At 38.5% G+C, this 20,356-nt stretch overlaps 1 protein-coding gene across 9 annotated transcripts in view; it reads left to right on the top strand.

Annotated features, from left to right (window-relative positions):
* The window catches only part of C6H9orf135 (chromosome 6 C9orf135 homolog), a 127,948-nt gene that overhangs the window by 22,067 nt on the left and 85,525 nt on the right, over positions 1–20,356 (top strand). For 4 of the 9 annotated variants that reach the window (XM_032634948.1, XM_032634947.1, XM_032634952.1 and 1 more), the window contains exon 3: positions 6,628–6,797. The exons of 1 other annotated variant lie outside the window; for it this stretch is intronic. In XM_032634948.1, coding sequence (XP_032490839.1) covers positions 6,787–6,797 — 11 coding nt within the window. In that variant the 5' untranslated portion in view covers positions 6,628–6,786. Of the gene's footprint in view, positions 1–6,627; positions 6,798–18,141; positions 18,355–20,356 lie in introns of those variants that run through there. 4 more of the 9 variants (XM_032634943.1, XM_032634950.1, XM_032634949.1 and 1 more) reach the window with 4 other exon arrangements.

The raw sequence follows: 20,356 nt of genomic DNA, 5'->3' as shown, positions 1-20,356 counted from the left end.
CCATTTGAGATCAGTTGTTACAGGGGTTACTGTTTGGCTTCCTGGACCATCACTGGAGATAGAAGTTTGACTTCCTGCAAGTCTGACTTATAGCACGCTGACTTCCTGGGGCTGGTTGATTTCCTGGCCAAGTTGTTGCAGGTTGTGGGTCAGAGATCTATTTTTATATATGATTTGGTCATTGTTATTTTTACATTAAACCTCTCAATACAGAACACAATATGATTATAGGAGGCAGTACAGTACAGTACACTACAGTGAAGCTAAGCCTAAACAGCCCCTATTCATCACTCTTGGTGCATGCAAACTATTGTATCCTGATCCTAGTACATTCATTTTTTGTTTGTTTGTTTTCTTTTGTTTTTTTATACAGCAGGTTCTTATTAGTCATCAATTTTATACACATCAGTATATACATGTCAATCCCAATCGCCCAATTCAGCACACCACCATCTCCATCCCACCGCGGATGTCCCCCCTTGGTGTCCATACGTTTGTTCTCTATATCTGTGTCTCAACTTCTGCCCTGCAAACCGATTCATCTGTACCATTTTTCTAGGTTCCACATACATGCTTTAAGGTATGATATTTTTCTCTTTCTGACTTACTTCACTCTGTATGACAGTCTCTAGATCCATCCACGTCTCAACAAATGACTCAATTTCTTTCCTTTTTATCGCTGAGTAATATTCCACTGTATTTATGTACCACATCTTCTTTATCCATTTGTATGCTGATGGGCATTTAGGTTGCTTCCATGACCTGGCTATTGTAGATAGTGCTGCAATGAACATTGGGGTGCATGTGTCTTTTTGAACTATGGTTTTCTCTGGGTAAATGCCCAGTCGTGGGACTGCTGGATCATATGGTAATTCTCTTTTTAGTTTTTTAAGGAACCTCCATACTGTTCTCCATAGTGGCTGTATCAATTAACATTCCCACCAACAGTGCAAGAGGGTTCCCTTTTCTCCACACCCTCTCCAGCATTTGTTGTTTGTAGATTTTCTGATGATGCCCATTCTAACTGGTGTGAGGTGATACCTCATTGCAGTTTTGATTTGCATTTCTCTAATAATTAGTGGTGTTGAGCAGCTTTTCATGTGCTTCTTGGCCATCTGTATGTCTTCTTTGGAGAAATGTCTATTTAGGTCTTCTGCCCATTTTTGGATTGGGTTGTTTGTTTCTTTAATATTGAGTTGCATGACTGTTTATATATTTTGGAGATTAATCCTTTGTCTGTTGATTTGTTTGCAAATATTTTCTCCCATTCTGAGGGTTGTCTTTTCATCTTGTTTATGGTTTCCTTTGCCATGCAAAAGCTTTGACATTTCATTAGGTCCCATTTGTTTATTTTTGTTTTTATTTCCATTACTCTAGGAGGTGGATCAAAAAATATCTTGCTGTGATTTATGTCAAAGAGTGTTCTTCCTGTGTTTTCCTCTAAGAGTTTTATAGTGTCCAGTCTTACATATACATCTCAAGTCCATTTTGAGTTTATTTTTGTGTATGGTGTTAGGGAGTGTTCTAATTTCATTCTTTTACATGTAGCTGTCCAGTTTTTGAGCACCACTTATTGTAGAGACTGTCTTTTCTCCATTGTATATCCTTGCCTCCTTTGTCATAGATTAGTTGACCATAGGTGTGTGGGATTATCTCTGGGCTTGCTATCTTGTTCCATTGGTCTATGTTTCTGTTTTTGTGCCAGTACCATATTGTCTTGATTACTGTAGCTTTGTAGTATAGTCTGAAGTCAGGGAGTCTCATTCCTCCAGCTCCATTTTTCTTCTTCAAGACTGTTTTAGCTATTTGGATTCTTTTGTGTCTCCATACAAATTTTAAGATGATTTGTTCTAGTTCTGTAAAAACTGCCATTGGTAATTTGATAGGGATTGCATTGAATCTGTAGATTGCTTTGGATAGTAGAATCATTTTCACAATACTGATTCTTCCAATCCAAGAACATGGTATATAGATGGGTCTTGTTTTTGTATCCATTCAGCAAGCCTGTGTCTTTTGGTTGGAGCATTTAGTCCATTCACATTTAAGGTAATTATTGATATGTATGTTCCTAGGACCATTTTCTTAATTATTTTGGGTTTGTTTTTGTAGGCCATTTTCTTCTCTTGTGTTTCCCACTTAGAGAAGTTCCTTTAGCATTTGTTGTAGAGGTGGTTTGGTGGTGCTAAATTCTCTTAGCTTTTGCTTGTCTGTAAAGCTTTTGATTTCTCCATCAAATCTGAATGAGATCCTTGCTGGGTAGAGTAATCTTGGTTGTAGGTTCTTCCCTTTCATCACTTTAAGTATATCATGCACTCCCTTCTGGCTTGTAGAGGTTCTGCTGAGAAATCAGCTGTTAGCCTTATGGAAGTTCCCTTGTATGTTATTTGTCATTTTTCCCTTGCTGCTTTCAATAATTTTTCTTTGCCTTTAATTTTTGCCAATTTGATTACTATGTGTCTTGGTGTGTTTCTCCTTGGGTTTATCCTATATGGGACTAGCTGCGCTTCCTGGACTTGGGTGGCTCTTTCCTTTCCCATGTTAGGGAAGTTTTCAACTATAATCTCTTCAAATATTTTCTCGGGACCTTTCTCTCTCTGTTCTCCTTCTGGGACCCCTATAATGCGAATGATGTTGCGTTTAATGTTGTCCCAGAGGTCTCTTAGGCTGTCCTCATTTCTTTTCATTCTTTTTTCTTTATTGTGTTCTGCAGCAGTGAATTCCACCATTCTGTCTTCCAGGTCACTTATCCATTCTTCTGCCTCAGTTATTCTGCTATTGATTCCTTTTAGTGTAGTTTTCATTTCAGTAATTGTATTGTTCATCTCTGTTTGTTTGTTCTTTAATTCTTCTAGATCTTTGTTAAACATTTCTTGCATCTTCTCGATCTTTGCCTCCATTCTTTTTCCGAGGTCCTGGATCATCTTCACTATCATTATTCTGAATTCTTTTTCTGGAAGGTTGCCTATCTCCACTTCATTTAGTTGTTTTTCTGAGGTTTTATCTTGTTCCTTCATCTGGTACATAGCTCTCTGCCTTTTTATCTTGTCTATCTTTCTGTGAATGTGGTTTTTTCCCCCACAGGCTGCAGGATTGTAGTTCTTCTTGCTTCTACTGTCTGACCTCTGGTGGATGAGGCTATCTAAGAGGCTTGATGGGAGGGACTGGTGGTGGGTAGAGCTCTCTCTCTCTCTCTCTTTTTTTAACATTTATTTATTTATTTATTTGTCTGTGCCAGGTCTTAGCTGCGGCATGTAAGATGTTCGTTGCCATGTGCAGGATCTTTAGTTGTGACATGCGGGATCTTTTGTTGCAGCATGTGAACTCTTAGTTGCAGTATGTGGGATCCAACCAGGGATTGAACCTGGGCCTGCTGCATTGCGATCGTGGAGTCTTAACTTCTGGAGCACCAGGGAAGTCCCAATCCTGGTATATTCTTAAACTTAGCAATGCAGAGCCAGAATGGGGTCACTTTGCCAGAAGCCTCTGGGAGTCATGCTAACAAACCCTTAGATCAGCTGTAAAGTTTATCCTGAAATTAGAAAAGTAATATGAACAAGAAATGGAAAGCAAACAGAAGTGATGACTGGTTGTTCTCCCAAAACACCTTCATGGCCATCATGTTTCATCCACAAACCTTAATGCAACCACTGTGTAAGCCTTTGCAGTAGCTCTCCACTGCTGTCTCTCAGGTTTAAGTGATTTAGTACTGTGTCATCTGATAAAGCTACTCATGGAGCTGTAATGATAAGTTGGGAAACTTGCTGAAGGATTTGATGATATATTCTGACAGCTAAATCACCCTTGGACAGGATACCACATACATGTGCTCAGAGACTCTTTCTGGGAATTGTAGAGGTACTGCTATGTGCTTGGCATGGGAGTTTAGATTGGAAGGAAGCAAAAGACACTGAAAAGTAAATGAGCCAATCTTTCTCCCTTGGGTTTTGTTTGAACAGGAAGAGAGATTAATTGTCTATTACTGAACTTATTTTTATACATGCATTTAAAAATATAGCGCTTCAGTGGCTAACAATGAGTAGTAGCAATAATGAAACTTTGACAGTGTTTTCGTACCATTCATTTAGAAACATTTCTGCTTGCATTACCAGAGGCCATATTACTTAAGCTTCCCCAACCCCCAGCTGTCTGAGATGTTGTATGAATCCTGTGTCTCAAGTAATTTCAAGTGAGATTGAAGAACAAACTAATTTCAACTCAATCTAATCGAATATGCATTTAATGACGGCATACCTTGTTCTGAGCACTGTCATCTTATATATTATCAAGGCATGATATTTTATTCCTGATCTTGAAACATAAAGAAGTGCAAGTTAAAGAATACATTGGGCCTTCCCTGGTGGTGCAGTGGTTGAGAGTCCGCCTGCCGATGCAGGGGACATGGGTTTGTACCCGGGTCTGGGAAGATCCCACGTGCCGCGGAGCGGCTGGGCCCGTGAGCCATGGCCGCTGAGCCTGCGCGTCCGGAGCCTGTGCTCCACAACGGGAGAGGCCACAACAGTGAGAGGCCTGTGTACCGCAAAAAAAAAAAAGAATATGTTGGAAAAGCTTCATAAGAACCACTAGTAAAATTAAAAGTAGTTTCACTTTTGAAGTCAATGGGAAATATAGTAGCAAATAAAGCATACTCCACAGAGTAGACAGAAATAAAAGGAAAGCAAGAAAATATTGAAAAGAAAAAAAGATAATATAACTAGACAAAAAATAAGTTATAACAAAGAAAATGGTTTAAATTTCCTTTGTGAAAAGTAAAGATTAACTACATTCTATCTATAAATGAACCCTATCCTAAATGATGCTAGATGACTAAGAATAAAAAGTGAGGTGAGATGCACCAGGAAAACACAAATAACCACAGAGTAGATGTTTCAATATTAATCTCAAACAAGTGTAATTCAAAGTCAAAATAATTAAAATGGAACAAAGGACACAATTTTACATTGATGAAAATAGCAATCAAAATATCCTCTTTTAGCAAAGATTATAAGAACTAGGCTCATTGGAGAGTATAAACTAGCAGACTTTTTTCAGCCCTCTTCTACTTAATGTCAGTCATCAGTCATATGACTAATAGGGCCATCTGACACCTTTCACTTCACCTTCCCAATCTACTTGCTGCTCATTAGGGATACTTTCTGTACATCAAGATGTGGCTTATCATCTTTGGGCATTTTTTAGTAGAACTTTCTGAAATATCACTTCTTTTAGTTTTCTTTTGCTGCATAAAAAATTACCACAAATTTAATGGCTTAAGACAACACTCATATAATAGCTCACGGTTCTATAGGTCAGAAGTCTGGGCAGACTTCACTTGTTCTCTAAAGAGAGTTTCACATGGCCAAGATCAGGTGTCAGCTGGACTGGGCTCTTTATGGAGTATCGGGGAAAGAAATCACTTCCAAGCTTATTCCGGTTGTTGGCAGAACTCACTTCCCTACAATTGTAGGACTGGAGTGTCCATTTTCCTACTAGCTGTCAGATATGGACCACTCTTATAGCTCCTAGAGGCCACTCTCCCATCCTTTAAATGGCTCCTCCATCTTTAAAACTAGCAACAGTGCCTTGAATCCTTCTGTTTTAGATCTCTCTGAGCTTCCCTTCCGCCAATGGACAGAGAAAACTCTGCTTTCAAAGGGCTTGTGTGATTAGATTAAGTTCACCTGGATAATCTCCCTTTTGGTTAACCCAAAATCAACTGATTAGTACTTTAAATTGCATCTACAAAATCCCATTTGCCATGTAATATAACATAATCACAGGTGTAATATTGTATTCATCATATTCGTACCCAGATTAGTGCAGGAAATCTTGGGGTGGAGGGGAGCATAGATTTTAGGATTCTGCCTACCACACTGCTCTTAGGTCCTTCTGCACTTACTACCTTGTGAATCCTAAAGGCTCAGCAGCCTTTGTATATTTTGTAGTCTCTCTCTTAATTTTAACAAAATTAAAATTTTTGTTTTCCACATACTTGTGGCTTTCATAAGATTTCCATGATGAGAGGGGGAAACTACTGATTAATGCATCCATGTTCACATTGAAAGTTTCTCTATTTTTGAGAGTGATTTATCCCTTAATCAAATTGTTTTCTGATTCCGAGATTTGTTTCTTTAGAATTTTGGTTCAGAGTTATCTCACATGCTGCATCTAATAATTTGAATATCTGATTTAGGGAGTGGTAGGGGACCTAAATCTGTTCTTTGTTGCTTTTGCTCATCCTAGCTTATTTCCTTCTAAATTTGCCAGTACTTTTTGTGAGCTCACATTTGTTGAATTTAATCTGGGGGAATCCTGAGAGTCTAAATTGGGGATAGTTTGCTTCAGAGAGGATTTGTATTTTCATAGACTCCTTCAATTGTTGTTTTAAAGGCCCTAGGCTTCATGCAGGAGGCTTGCTATAAGCTTTCCAACCTTGCCAGAGGTCCAAAAGCTTTGTCTCCAGATGGTAGTTCTGATCCTAGGATTAGTCTTGGGACATACATTTTGAATTTGTTTATTTCTCCCTGATCTGGTTTCAGTTCACCTATTTTCTGTTTCTTCCTCCCTCCTTCCCTCTCTCTCTTCCTTCCTTTTTCATATCCTCTCTTACTTACTTCCTCTCCTGCTTAGGTTGTGCTAATAAAAGCACAGAATCAAATGTATGGGACACAGTAGCTCCACTGTACTCAGCACTGGTAAGAGTAAAATATTGTGCTCTATTCTGAGAACACTTTTTTAAGGAGATCATGATCAAAGTGATGTAAATCCAGAGGTTCAGCCATAATAAAGATGAAGAACAGGTAAGTTTGTTTACTTTGTTTACCTGGGAAAAGAGAAGCCATGTTATAACTCTTCAAATCTCTGAAAGGATCTTGTGCTCGAGAGAAATAAGGCTTATCTTTCATTTTCAAGAAGCAGAAGCAACAGGTGCATCAAGCAAGGAGGTTCACATTAGCTCAGCATAAGATGGAACCTATGATTATACTTGTACAGTATTGGAATGGGCCGCCTTTGTGAATTGTGTGCTCTAGACTCTGAGCTTATGTGGAGGTAAGATAACTATTCTCAGCAGTAGTTTAGAGGCCAGGAGTACATTTCTACTTTGACTAAGATGCTGTACCAAATAACCTTTACTCTCCCTTCCTATGAGCCCAGATTCTAGGCTTGTTTATTCCATGACTCTTACACATTTAGATAAAAAATAAGAAATGATACCCATCTGGAAGAAACATTTATCCCACATTCTGACTATAATGGAAGGAAATTTTGTGTCACAGTTTTGAAGAAAACTTTCAAATTGGTAAATAAGAGTAATCGTTAATATATTTTACTTCCAAAATAATTCTCATAATGTGCCAAGAAAAAAAGCAGTTAATTATTACACAAAATATTCTCCTCATGCATATCAACAGTGGGAGAAAATATGACGTATTTTTCAAGAATAATGACAAGGTTCACTCAAAAATAGAAATTTAGTTCATCTGAAACTAAATAGGACAGACACTAAATGAGAAGAGATGACACAGCATGAGCTATATGATTACAATTAAAATACTCTACAGGCCAGAAGGGAGTGGCATGATTATTTAAAGTGATGAAAGGGAAAAACCTACAACCAACATTACTCTACCCAGCAATGCTCTCATTCAGATTTGACAGAGAAATCAAAAGCTTTACAGACAAGCAAAAGCTAAAAGAATTCAGCGCCACCAGAGCACCTTTGCAACAAATACTAAAGGAACTTCTCTAGTCAGGAAACACAAGGGAAGAAGAAGACCCACAAAAACAAACCTAAAATAATTAAGAAAATGGTAATAGGAACATACACATCAATAATTACTGTAAATGTAAATGGATTAAATGCCCCAACCAAAATACACAGACTGGCTGAATGGACACAAAAATAAGACCCATCTATATGCTGTCTACAAGAGACCCATCTCAGAACAAGGGACGCATACAGACTGAAACTGAGGGGATGGAAGAAGATATTCCATGCAAATGGAAGTCAAAAGAAAGCTGGAGTAGCAATATTCATATCAGATAAAATAGACTTTAAAATAAAGACTGTTGCAAGAGATAAGGAAAGACACTACATAATGATCAAGGGATCAGTCCAAGAAGAAGATATAACAATTATAAATACTTATGCACCCAACATAGGAACACCTCAATACATAAGGCAAATGCTAACAACCATAAAAGGGGGAATCGACAGTAACACAATAATAGTTGGGGACTTTAACACCCCACTTACACCAATGGACAGATCATCCAAACAGAAAATAAATAAAGAAACACAAGCTTTAAATGACACAATAGACCAGATAGATTCAGTTGGTATTTATAGGACATTCCACCCGAAAGTGACAGAATACACTTTCTTCTCAAGTGCACATGGAACATTCTCCAGGATAGATCACATCTTGGGTCCGAAATCAAGCCTCAGTAAATTTAAGAAAATTGAAATTGTATGAAGCATCTTTTCTGACAACAACACTATGAGATTAGAAATCAACTACAGGAAAAAAAAAGAGCTGTAAAAAACAGAAATACATGGAGGCTAAACAGTGCACTACTAGATAACCAAGAGATCACTGAAGAAATCAAAGAGGAAATTAAAAAATACATAGAAACAAATGACAATGAAAACACAACAACCCAAAGCCTATGGGACACAGCAAAAGCGTTCTAAGAGGGAAATTTATAGCAATTCAATCTCACCTCAAGAAACAAGAAAAATCACAAATAAACTATCTAACCTTAGACCTAAAGCAACTAGAGAAAGAAGAACAAAGAAAACCCAAAGTCAGTAGAAGGAAAGAAAGCATAAAGATCAGAGCAGAAATAAATGAAATAGAAATGAAGAAAACAATATCAAATATCAATAAAATTAAGAGTTGGTTCTGGGCTTCCCTGGTGGCACAGTGGTTGAGAGTCCGCCTGCCAATGCAGGGGACGTGGGTTCGTGCCCCGGTCCGGGAAGACCCCACGTGCTGCGGAATGGCTAGGCCCGTGAGCCTGCGTGTCCAGAGCCTGTGCTCCACAACGGGAGAGGTCACAACAGCGAGAGGCCCACATACGGCAAAAAAAAAAAAAAAAAAAAAAAAAAAAAAAGAAAAAGTTGGATCTTTGAGAAGATAAACAAAATTGATAAACCTTTAGCCAGATACATCAAGAAAAAAGGGAGAGGACTCACATCAATAAAATTAAAATGAAAAAGAAATTACAACTGACACCACAGAAATACAAAGGATTATAAGAGACTACTACAAGCAACTATATGCCAATAAAATAGACAACCTTGAAGAAATGGACAAATTCTTGGAAAGGTACAATTTTCCAAGACTGAACCAGGAAGAATTAGAAAATATAAACAGACATATCACAAGTAATGAAATTGAAACAGTACACTACTTAATAATGAAGTGATCACTGAAGAAATCAAAGAGGAAAAAAATACCTAGAAACAAATGACAATGGAGACACAATGACCCAAAACCTATGGGATGCAGCAAAAGCAGTTCTAAGGGGGAAGTTTAGAGCAATACAAGCACACCTTAAGAAGCAGGGAACATCTCGAATAAACAACCTAACCTTGCACCTCAAGCAATTAGAGAAAGAAGAACAAAAAAACCCCAAAGCTAGCAGAAGGAGAGAAATCATAAAAATCAGATCAGAAATAAATGAAAAAGAAATGAAGGAAACAATAGCAAAGATCAATAAAGCTAAAAGCTGGTTCTTTGAGAAGATAAACAAAATAGATAAACCACTAGCCAGACTCATCAAGAAAAAAAGGGAGAAGACTCAATTCAATAGAATTAGAAATGAAAAAGGAGAAGTAACAACTGACACTGCAGAAATAAAAAAGATCATGAGAGATTACTACAAGCAACTCTATGCCAATAAAACGGACAATCTGGAAGAAATGGACAAATTCTTAGAAATGCACAACCTGCCAAGACTGAATCAGGAAGAAATAGAAAACATGAACAGACCAATCACAAGCACTGCAATTGAAACTGTGATTAAAAATCTTCCAACAAACAAAAGCCCAGGACAGATGGTTTCACAGGCGAATTCTATCAAACATTTAGAGAAGAGCTAACACCTATCCTTCTCAAACTTCCAAAATACAGCAGAGGGAGGAACACTCCCAAATTCCTTCTATGAGGCCACCATCACCTTGATACCAAAACCAGACAAGGATGTCACAAAGAAAGAAAACTACAGGCCAGTATCAGTGATGAACGTAGATGCAAAAATCCTCAACAAAATACTAGCAAACAGAATCCAACAGCACATTAAAAGGATCATACACCATGATCAAGTGGGGTTTATTCCAGGAATGCAAGGATTCTTCAATATACACAAATCTATCAATGTGATAAACCATATTAACAAATTGAAGGAGAAAAACCATATGATCATCTCAATAGATGCAGAGAAAGCTTTTGACAAAATTCAACACCCATTTATGATAAAAACCCTGCAGAAAGTAGGCATAGAGGGAACTTGCCTCAACATAATAAAGGCCATATATGACAAGCCCACAGCCAACATTATCCTCAATGGTGAAAAACTGAAAGCATTTCCACTAAGATCAGGAACAAGACAAGGTTGCCCACTCTCACCACTGTTATTCAACATAGTTTTGGAAGTTTTAGCCACAGCAATCAGAGAAGAAAAGGAAATAAAAGGAATCCAAACCAGAAAAGAAGAAGTAAAGCTGTCACTGTTTGCAGATGACATGATACTATACATAGAGAATCCTAAAGATGCTACCAGAAAACTACTAGAGCTAATCAATGAATTTGGTAAAGTAGCAGGGTACAAAATTAATGCACAGAAATCTCTGGCATTCCTATATACTAATGATGAAAAATCTGAAATTGAAATCAAGAAAACACTCCCATTTAACACTGCAACAAAAAGAATAAAATATCTAGGAATAAACCTACCTAAGGAGACAAAAGACCTGTATGCAGAAAATTATAAGACACTGATGAAAGAAATTAAAGATGATACAAATAGATGGAGAGATATACCATGTTCTTGGATGGGAAGAATCAACATTGTGAAAATGACTCTGCTACTCAAAGCAATCTACAGATTCAGTGCAATCCCTATCAAACTACCACTGGCATTTTTCACAGAACTAGAACAAAAAATTTCGCAATTTGTATGGAAACACAAAAGACCCCGAATAGCCAAAGCAATCTTGAGAACAAGAAAAGGAGCTGGAGGAATCAGGCTCCCTGACTTCAGAGTATACTACAAAGCTACAGTAATCAAGACAGTATGGTACTGGCACAGAAACAGAAAGGTAGATCACTGGAACAGGATAGAAAGCCCAGAGATAAACCCACGCATGTATGGACACCTTATCTTTGATAAAGGTGGCAGGAACATACAGTGGAGAAAGGACAGCCTCTTCAATAAGTAGTGCTGGGAAAACTGGACAGATACATGTAAAAATATGAGATTAGATCACTCCCTAACACCATACGCAAAAATAAGCTCAAAATGGATGAAAGACCTAAATGTAAGGCCAGAAACTATCAAACTCTTAGAGGAAAACATAGGCAGAACACTCTATGACATAAATCACAGCAAGATCCTTTCTGACCCACCTCCTAGAGTAATGGAAATAAAAACAAAAATAAACAAATGGGACCTAATGAAACTTCAAAGCTTTTGCACAGCAAAGGAAACCGTAAACAAGACCAAAAGACAACCCTCAGAATGGGAGAAAATATTTGCAAATGAAGCAACTGACAAAGGATTAATCTCCAAAATTTACAAGCAGCTCATGCAGCTCAATAACAAAAAAACAAACAACCCAATCCAAAAATGGGCAGAAGACCTAAATAGACATTTCTCCAAAGGAGATATACAGACTGCCAACAAACACATGAAAGAATGCTCAACAGCATTAATCATTAGAGAAATGCAAATCAAAACTACAATGAGATATCATCTCACACCAGTCAGAATGGCCATCATCCAAAAATCTAGAAACAATAAATGCAGGAGAGGGTGTGGAGAAAAGGGAACACTCTTGCACTGCTGGTGGGAATGTGAATTGGTTCAGCCACTATGCAGAACAGTATGGAGGTTCCTTTAAAAACTACAAATAGAACTACCATATGACCCAGCAATCCCACTACTGGGCATATACCCTGAAAAAACCAAAATTCAAAAAGAGTCATGTACCAAAATGTTCATTGCAGCTCTATTTACAGTAGCCTGGAGATGGAAACAACCTAAGTGTCCATCATCGGATGAGTGGATAAAGAAGATGTGGCACATATATACAATGGAATATTACTCAGCCATAAAAAGAAACGAAATTGAGCTATTTGTAATGAGGTGGATAGACCTAGAGTCTGTCATACAGAGTGAAGTAAGTCAGAAAGAAAAAGACAAATATCGTATGCTAACACATATATATGGAATTTATGAAGAAAAAAATAATGTCATGAAGAACCTAGGGGTAAGACACACTTCAAACTATACTACAAAGCTACAGGAATCAAGACAGTATGGTACTAGCACAAAAACAGAAATATAGATCAATGGTACAGGATAGAAAGCCCAGAGATAAACCCACACACATATGATAACCTACTTTATGACAAAGGGGGCAGGAACATACAATGGAGAAAAGACAGCCTATTCAATAAATGGTGCTGGGAAAACTGGACAGCTACATGTAAAAGAATTAAATTAGAACACTGCCTAACACCATACAGAAAAACAAACTCAAAATGGATTAAAGACCTAAATGTGAGACCAGACACTATAAAACCCTTAGAAGAAAACATAGGAAAAACACTCTTTGACATAAATGGCAGCAAGATCTTTTTTGACCAACCTCCTAGAGTAATGAAAATAAAAACAAAAACAAACAAATGAGACCTAATGAAACTTAAAAGCTTTTGCACAGCAGAGGAAACTGTAAACAAGACGAAAAGACAACCCTCAGAATGGGAGAAAATATTTGCAAATGAAGCAACTGACATAGGATTAATCTCCAAAATTTACAAGCAGCTCATTCGGCTCAATATCAAAAAAACAAACAACCCAATCCATAAATGGACAGAAGACCTAAATAGACATTTCTCCAAAGATATACAGATGGCCAGCAAACACATGAAAGGATGTTCAACATCACTAATCATTAGAGAAATGCAAATCAAAACTACAGTGAGGTATCACCTCACACCAGTCAGAATGGTCATCATCAAAAAATCCCCAAAGAATAGATGCTGAAGAGGCTGTTGAGAAAAGGGAACACTCTTGCACTGTTGGTGGGAATGTAAATTGATACAGCCACTATGGAGAACAGTATGGAGGTTCCTTAGAAAACTAACAATAGAACTAACGTATGGCCAGCAATCCCACTACTGGGCATATACCCTGAGAAAAGCATAATTCAAAAAGAAACATTTACCACAATGTTCACTACGGCACTATTTACAGTAGCCAAGACATGGAAGAAACCTAAGTGTCCATTGACAGATGAATGGATAAAGAAATGTGACACATATATACAATGGAATATTACTCAGCCATAAAAAGAAATGAAATTGAGTTATTTGTAGGGAGGTAGATGGACCTAGAGTCTGTCATACAGAGTGAAGTAAGTCAGAAGGAAAAAAACAAATACTGTATGCTAATACCTATATATGGAATCTAAAAAAAAAATGGTTCCGATGAACCTAGGAGCAGGAGAGGAATAAAGACGCAGACGTAGAGAATGGACTTGAGGACACGGGGAGAGGGAAGGGTAAGCTGGGACGAAGTGAGAGAGTAGCACTGACATATAGACACTACCAAACGTAAAATAGATAGCTAGTGGGAAGCAGTTGCATAGCACAGGGTCATCAGCTCAGTGCTTTGTGACCACCTAGAGGGTTAGGATAGGGAGGGTGGGAGGGAGACGCAAGAGGGAGGGGATATGGGGATATATGTATACATATAGCTGATTCACTTTGTTATACAGCAGAAACTAACACAACATTGTAAAGCAATTATACTTCAATAAAGACATTAAAAAAATAAGGGAAATGCTGAATTGAATATTTAATATATTAATCCCCATGCTGAGAGTTGCAGTTCCAGAAGTAATGCCTCTTGCATGACAGGACTTAATCAATACTAGTGAATAATGGTTTGAGGGCAGGTCAATGCCTAATATGTTTGCAATACAAATTAGAAGCACAGAGGTATCACACTCAAGGTTAAATTCCTCTAGAAAAGACTGTTGGTAGTTATGAATAGTTAAAGGAAAGGAAAGAAGATTGAAGCTTTCATTGGTGTTGATTCCTTTGAGAGTTCCTGGGTCGTTAAACATGAGCTTATTCATAAAAACTTTGGCCCTGATTTCTAGGTTTTACTATTTTTCTTTCATATTTTTCATGTAACTGAATTGTACCAGATTGTCTTGGGTGCTCAGCAGTAGATTCTGATTCTAATATCCATACTGCTTCTCACAGAAGGAAGAAGAGGAACAGGAAGCAGGGAGAGGGAAGGCAGAAGAGAGGAGAGGAAAGAAGGAAAGAAGATGAGTAGAGATGCAAGAGGAAGGGATAAGTGGAGGAAAAGTGGGGAAAAGGAAAAGAAGAAGGGAGAGGTGGGAGAGAGGTCAGGAGATGGGGGGACAGAGGGAGCGGGGAGGACCAGACACCTCTCATTCATTTTGACAAACTGGTGAACTCTAACTTTTTTATACAAAATATTTGAAAATGGGCCCCTAGATGTATATATGGAGGTCCTTATTTCTGGGGAACTAAAAAATTACTATGCAACCCTTGATTAGGACATAAATACTCAGTTTTAAGCTTCTAAGTTTTATACAATTTAAATACAAGTTTTCAATAGACTTAAACTAGATTCAACATGGCGATGGTACAAATTAATTTTCTTACATAATTAAAATTTTTCTCAGGTAATTGCATGACATTTGGTAGAAGAATTTTAATGCTGGGAGAGGATACAATGATGGTGACTTTGGAAGGTCCTGAGCAGGGGCTTTTCCAAGAACTGAGCAGACTATTAAGACAGGAAGGAAAGGAGATGGTAAAGAGGTTAACCTCTGTAGGCATTTACATCTGGCTGGGTTACATCTGTTTTAGGTTTGCTGTTCTTGTCAGGTCTTCTTGGCAACCTTTTAAGGATCTGATAAAGCTAATAAAGAAGTATACTAGAGTAGGCTCAGATGAAGGGATTCCCACTTCCCGAGTTGGTCTGCCTGTAATTATCTTACAGAGAAGTCCTGTTTCAGCCACCTGAGCTGTGATTTTCTAACCCCAAGGATGTTACGGTGAAAAGAGATTAATATAATAGAAGGCATTGCATTAAGCCCTACACTACATTGGTTTGATGAAGCTTGAGGAAAACAGGAATAACTCAAGTATGTTGAGGATCAGTGATTTTATAAAGAATAAAGCTTATTAATGGTCTTGAAAAGATTCCATATGAATACGAAACCATTGTTATCACTGGTAACATCAAAATATCTTGCCAACATTTTTCTGATTCAGACTATTAAATTTCATATTAAAATATGATTAAAAGATATTCATTAGGGCTTCCCTGCTGGCACAGTGGTTGAGAGTCCGCCTGCCAACGCAGGGGACACGGGTTCGTGACCCGGTCCGGGAAGATCCCACATGCCACGGAGCGGCTGGGCCCGTGAGCCATGGCCACTGAACCTGCGCATCCGGAGCCTGTGCTCCACAACGGGAGAGGCCACAGCAGTGAGAGGCCCGCGTACCACAAAAAAAAAAAAAAAAAAAAAAAAAAAAAAAAAAAGATATTCATTAAATAGACCTTGTAGACAGACAAAGCTTGAAGAACAGTGAAGTATAGTTAGGAAACTCTACACAAACAACAAGCACATTTTAGAATACTTTTCCAAAATGATAAGGACAAAGTTGGGATGTAGTAATAGCATTAGTAATTGAAATTTAATTGAGGGCTGAGCATGTATTAGGAACTGTTCCTTCTGCTTTCAATATATTTATCATCTTATGTAATTCTCACAAAACCCCTTTGCAATAAATACTGTTCTATTACTGGTAAGGACGGAATCAGGAACGAAAAATTCCACAGAATGTACTGATGTATACAAAGAGAATAGAATACGTCTGAACTTGAGGGTATCAGAGAGTTAATTTCCTACATCTCAGCTCGAGGATGTTGAAAAGTATTTAGTAGACACAGAAGACAATAAAGTTTATAAAGCTGATATAAAGAGGAAAGAGGAAAGAGCTGATATAAAGAGGGAAAAAGCATTTTCTTAGACTTCAAAAGGCTGTCACCTTGGCTTAAGGAACTCTAAAATAACAAATTATGTTTGTTTTGTTTGTTTTCATACTATATTGCTACTTGGTGTGCTAAAGAGCTTTTAAATCTCAGCAGCACCAGAGAAGGGGCTTGGCTCTGAGTCAGATTGGCTACAGAGACCTGACATCTTGGTTGCACATATATTATGTTGCTATCACTTAAAGCATAAGTAAAATAAATACACTTTAAGCTTAAATAAAATAAAATAAACCGAAAGATAGTATGATGGTAATAATTTTGGAGTGACAGCAATGTGCTATGCTTTGGACAGAATTGAGCTTAACTTGTATCTTGTTTACCCTTTTAATTTCTATTTTTCTTTTCATTCTTTCAAGAAGAAAAGGGCTAAATAAGCTGGTGACAGTGGACTATTTATTTGGTTCTAAAAAACATGGCTTAACTGTAGCTGTCAGTAAAATAGGGGCCTAAGCATACCACAGGTGCCCACACTGGGTACCACAGGTGCCCACACTGAGTACCACAGGCCACAAAAAAGCACTTAGTAGTTGTGTGTAATCAAATTTGTGAAATCTGATCCAGAAGAGCACTTCACTATCTATAGGAATGCCATAATAAATCTTCTGTGAACTATAAAATCCATTTGTAATGTGAAATATCTCTTAATTTGTGTTTTTACGTTTGAATATTTGTGTAATGTGGCCTTCTTAAAGTAAGAAACTTCTGTAATTTATGGAAGCCCGGATAAATCTAAGGTAATCAAACATAATATTCATTCATTAGTTCACTGATGGTACGTATATATGGTATGTATATATTAAGCGCTATGCCAGGTCCGAGGGATGGCCATTTTTAAGTTCATTAATGCCCTTAAGGTGCTCAGCTGAGGCTGGGGAGGAGAATTCTGATGTGCTAAATATTCTTTTCTTGGAAACTCAAAAGTGGAATAAGCACAAGATTTCCTGACGGCAATGCTGTAGATAATCTTCTTAAAATCTCCTTCTTGCATATAACTTACAAAACAATAATGTGATGAGTTTGTATTGTCACCACATATTAACTGTTAAATGTTAAGGCGAGAAGAATTTGGCAAATCTTGGGGAGCTGAATGCCCCAGAGCCCTAAACTGTACCTAGAGATTGAGTCTTTCAGCCATTACAGCCTGAAGGGACCTCTGATTCTTGTGTCCTTCTCAGCCCCCTCCACGATCCCATTCCCTCCCTCGTTTTTCAGAGGAAGAAATTCGTGCTCAGAAAGGTTGAGAGAACAGCTGAAACTGGAACCAGCCAAGCCTTTTTCATCCTCAAACTTTTTAGCTGATTTGCTAAACAATTCTGCTCCTCTTTCTTATTTAGAAAAGCTATATAGAAAAGACATATTTTATGGTTTGAGGGATGTTCTCTTGCTCCCTTTTAGTTAAATTTACATAACTTGTAAGCAGAAGGTGTGGTGGCAACAGATGATGAATGGTAAAAAGAAACTTCCCCAAGGACAGCCCCAATAGACTAGCTCCGGGCTCAGGTCCACTTAGTCCTCCTTAAGTGACCCAGCGCTCCCCCTTAACTCCGCCCACTCTGAGGAGTAGACTGTTAGGAGAGCGAAACTACAGATCCCAGGATGCAGTTGTCCCTCTCAACCTCTATATAGCCAGCTCGCTCCCCTCATTGCATTCTGGGAAGTGTAGTTTCTTTCTAAGCCGTATCTGCGTTCACTGTCTAGGAAACCCCGGCTTTTAGGCTTGAGAGATACGTCTTTCTACTGGCCCCGCCCTTTACATTGACCCCGCCCCAGGTTGCTTAGGAGATGAGAGAAGCCGAATCTTGGGCTGTGTCGGCACAGGCAACAGGATAGGTGCAGAGAGAAATCCTCTGAGATCTGTAACAGGAGGGCAGCCATGGGGAGCTGTGACAGCTCCTGCCAGGGTTGGTGTAGCGGTAGGCAACACTGGTTTGAACTCGGACCCATGGACTTGATGGAGCGCAAGGGCTCTCTAACCCTCCGCTCCCATCACAAGAAATACTCGAAGCCAGTGCTGGTGTATTCCTGGTGAGCGAGCTCTCTTGCAGTTTCTAGGTGCTGGGAGAGGGAGAAGAAGGGAAGGGATGGGGGAGGAGAGGAAAGGAGAGTTAGAGAGAGAGGACAAGGGTGGAGAGGATAAAATAAACAGAAAAGAATGAGAAGAGGAAAAGAAAAGCAGAGAAAGAAAGAAAAAGATAATACAAGAGAGAGAACTGGGAAAGGAGAAAGGAAAGGGAAACATCTTCAAAGGAGAGATGGCGAGGGTCAGAGTGAGAGTAGGGCCAGGGAGGATGAGATAGGAAAGCCCTCCAAGAGCAGCTCCCTAGCAGACATGGAGACCTGCTGCAGCCAGACCCTGTCTGCCAGAGGTCATAGATCACCCACACAGTGTAGGTGGAGGGTGTCTGCAGAGGCCTGGAAATCATGTTCTGAGACAAGTGCTTACAAAAGGCAGGGTCTGTTAGGAGACCAAGGGCACAGGAGGAGGAGATGTCTGTTCAGAGGATGGCCTCCAGGACTGCCGTTTCTTGGGGGCAGTGAGGCACAATGAATGATTTGAAAGAGGTCCTTAAAATATTCCCTAGGCTACTAGGACTATTCTGGCCAAAGACTGCAGACTGACATCCCTCACTGGGTAAACCAACAGACATAATTTATTTGACATGCACTGTGTTTACATTTTTCTTTTAAATTAATTGCCCACATTTAAAACCAGGAGATTTCACGTGGAAATCTAGGATTGTGTCTTCTCTTGAAAATCTGGAAGGCTTGGCAACAGAGGATTTTATTCTTTCTGACAACTATGAATGTACTGGAGCTGAACACTGGCTACTCCTTAAGATGAGTCTACTCCTTTCTGTGGTAATTTCAGGTTCTTTCCTGGATTCAGGAAACATTTTATTTACTTCCTCTGCATTAGGCTTTGGGTTTGGAATTCACTTAGAGATTCTCCTGTTTATTAAATATTACAGTGACTGATAGTGAAACCATGACATTTAATTGGCAGAACAGTGGGGCCTTTTAGGGTATTTAGAATTCTATCCTTTGGGTCAATTTTCCTGGCTGTACTATTGACAGTAATTGTTTTTGAACTATTTGGAATATTCTGGGAAAGAGGAAGATTTGAAATGAAATCTCAAATCTTGTCTTCTTTATGCTTTCACCTTTGAAAGAAGATGAATGATTTTGACTCTAGCCCTAAGGCTAAGTCCTCCTTGATCCCATTCATTCATGTAATGTATAATATGTGAATCCTGTTGTTTCTGTCTTGCAAACTTTCTACAGCCTACTCACTTTCCCATGAACTCTCTCCCTTTTACTTCTCATCCCTAAAACCAACTCTCTGCCTATATTGAGCTCACTGTGAGAGGCTATATTAATTTAGAATAAAAATCTACATTGGGAAGCAGAAAATCCTCCTTTAACCTCATACAGGGCTTACCTCACAGCCCTCAAGCAAAACACTTAGCTCTTTCATGATTTTGTTACTCCATAAGGATTTAGGTCATAATATAAATCACTGCCAGAAATTACTGTTAAAGAGAAAGACCTTTTTCAAGTGGACAGTGCTTCTGCTCCCTTCTGTACTACCTTTGCTTTGAAAAGTTGCCTTGTGGACATCATAGATATCAATAGCAAAACCACAGAAGAATATAGATGAGAAGGAGATGAGGAACTTGGTAGGAGAGAAGGGTGGTGTAACACAAAGTCATTCTGGCCATTGCTGGAAATGTAGAGAGTTCTCATGCTGTTGGTTTTAGAAAGGTTTTGGGGCAGGAAGAAATAAATTCAACCCAACAAACATTTTTGTGTCATGCACTTTGTTGTGTGTTGGGGACACAGAGATGGATAAAGTGGATTCAGTGAGATAACTTGTATAAAGCATTTAATACCATGCCCTGCACATAGTAAACAGTCAATAATATATGGTAACTAATATTTATTTAGGATAACATAATGGTTAAAATCTTGAGCTTTAGGTTTGAATACCAACTCTGCAGCTTGTGATATAACAAGTGACATGACTGTT

The sequence above is a fragment of the Phocoena sinus genome, chromosome 6 (assembly GCF_008692025.1).
Source record: "Phocoena sinus isolate mPhoSin1 chromosome 6, mPhoSin1.pri, whole genome shotgun sequence".
Taxonomy (NCBI): Eukaryota; Metazoa; Chordata; class Mammalia; order Artiodactyla; family Phocoenidae; genus Phocoena; species Phocoena sinus.
This window is presented reverse-complemented; position numbering and strand designations above follow the sequence as displayed.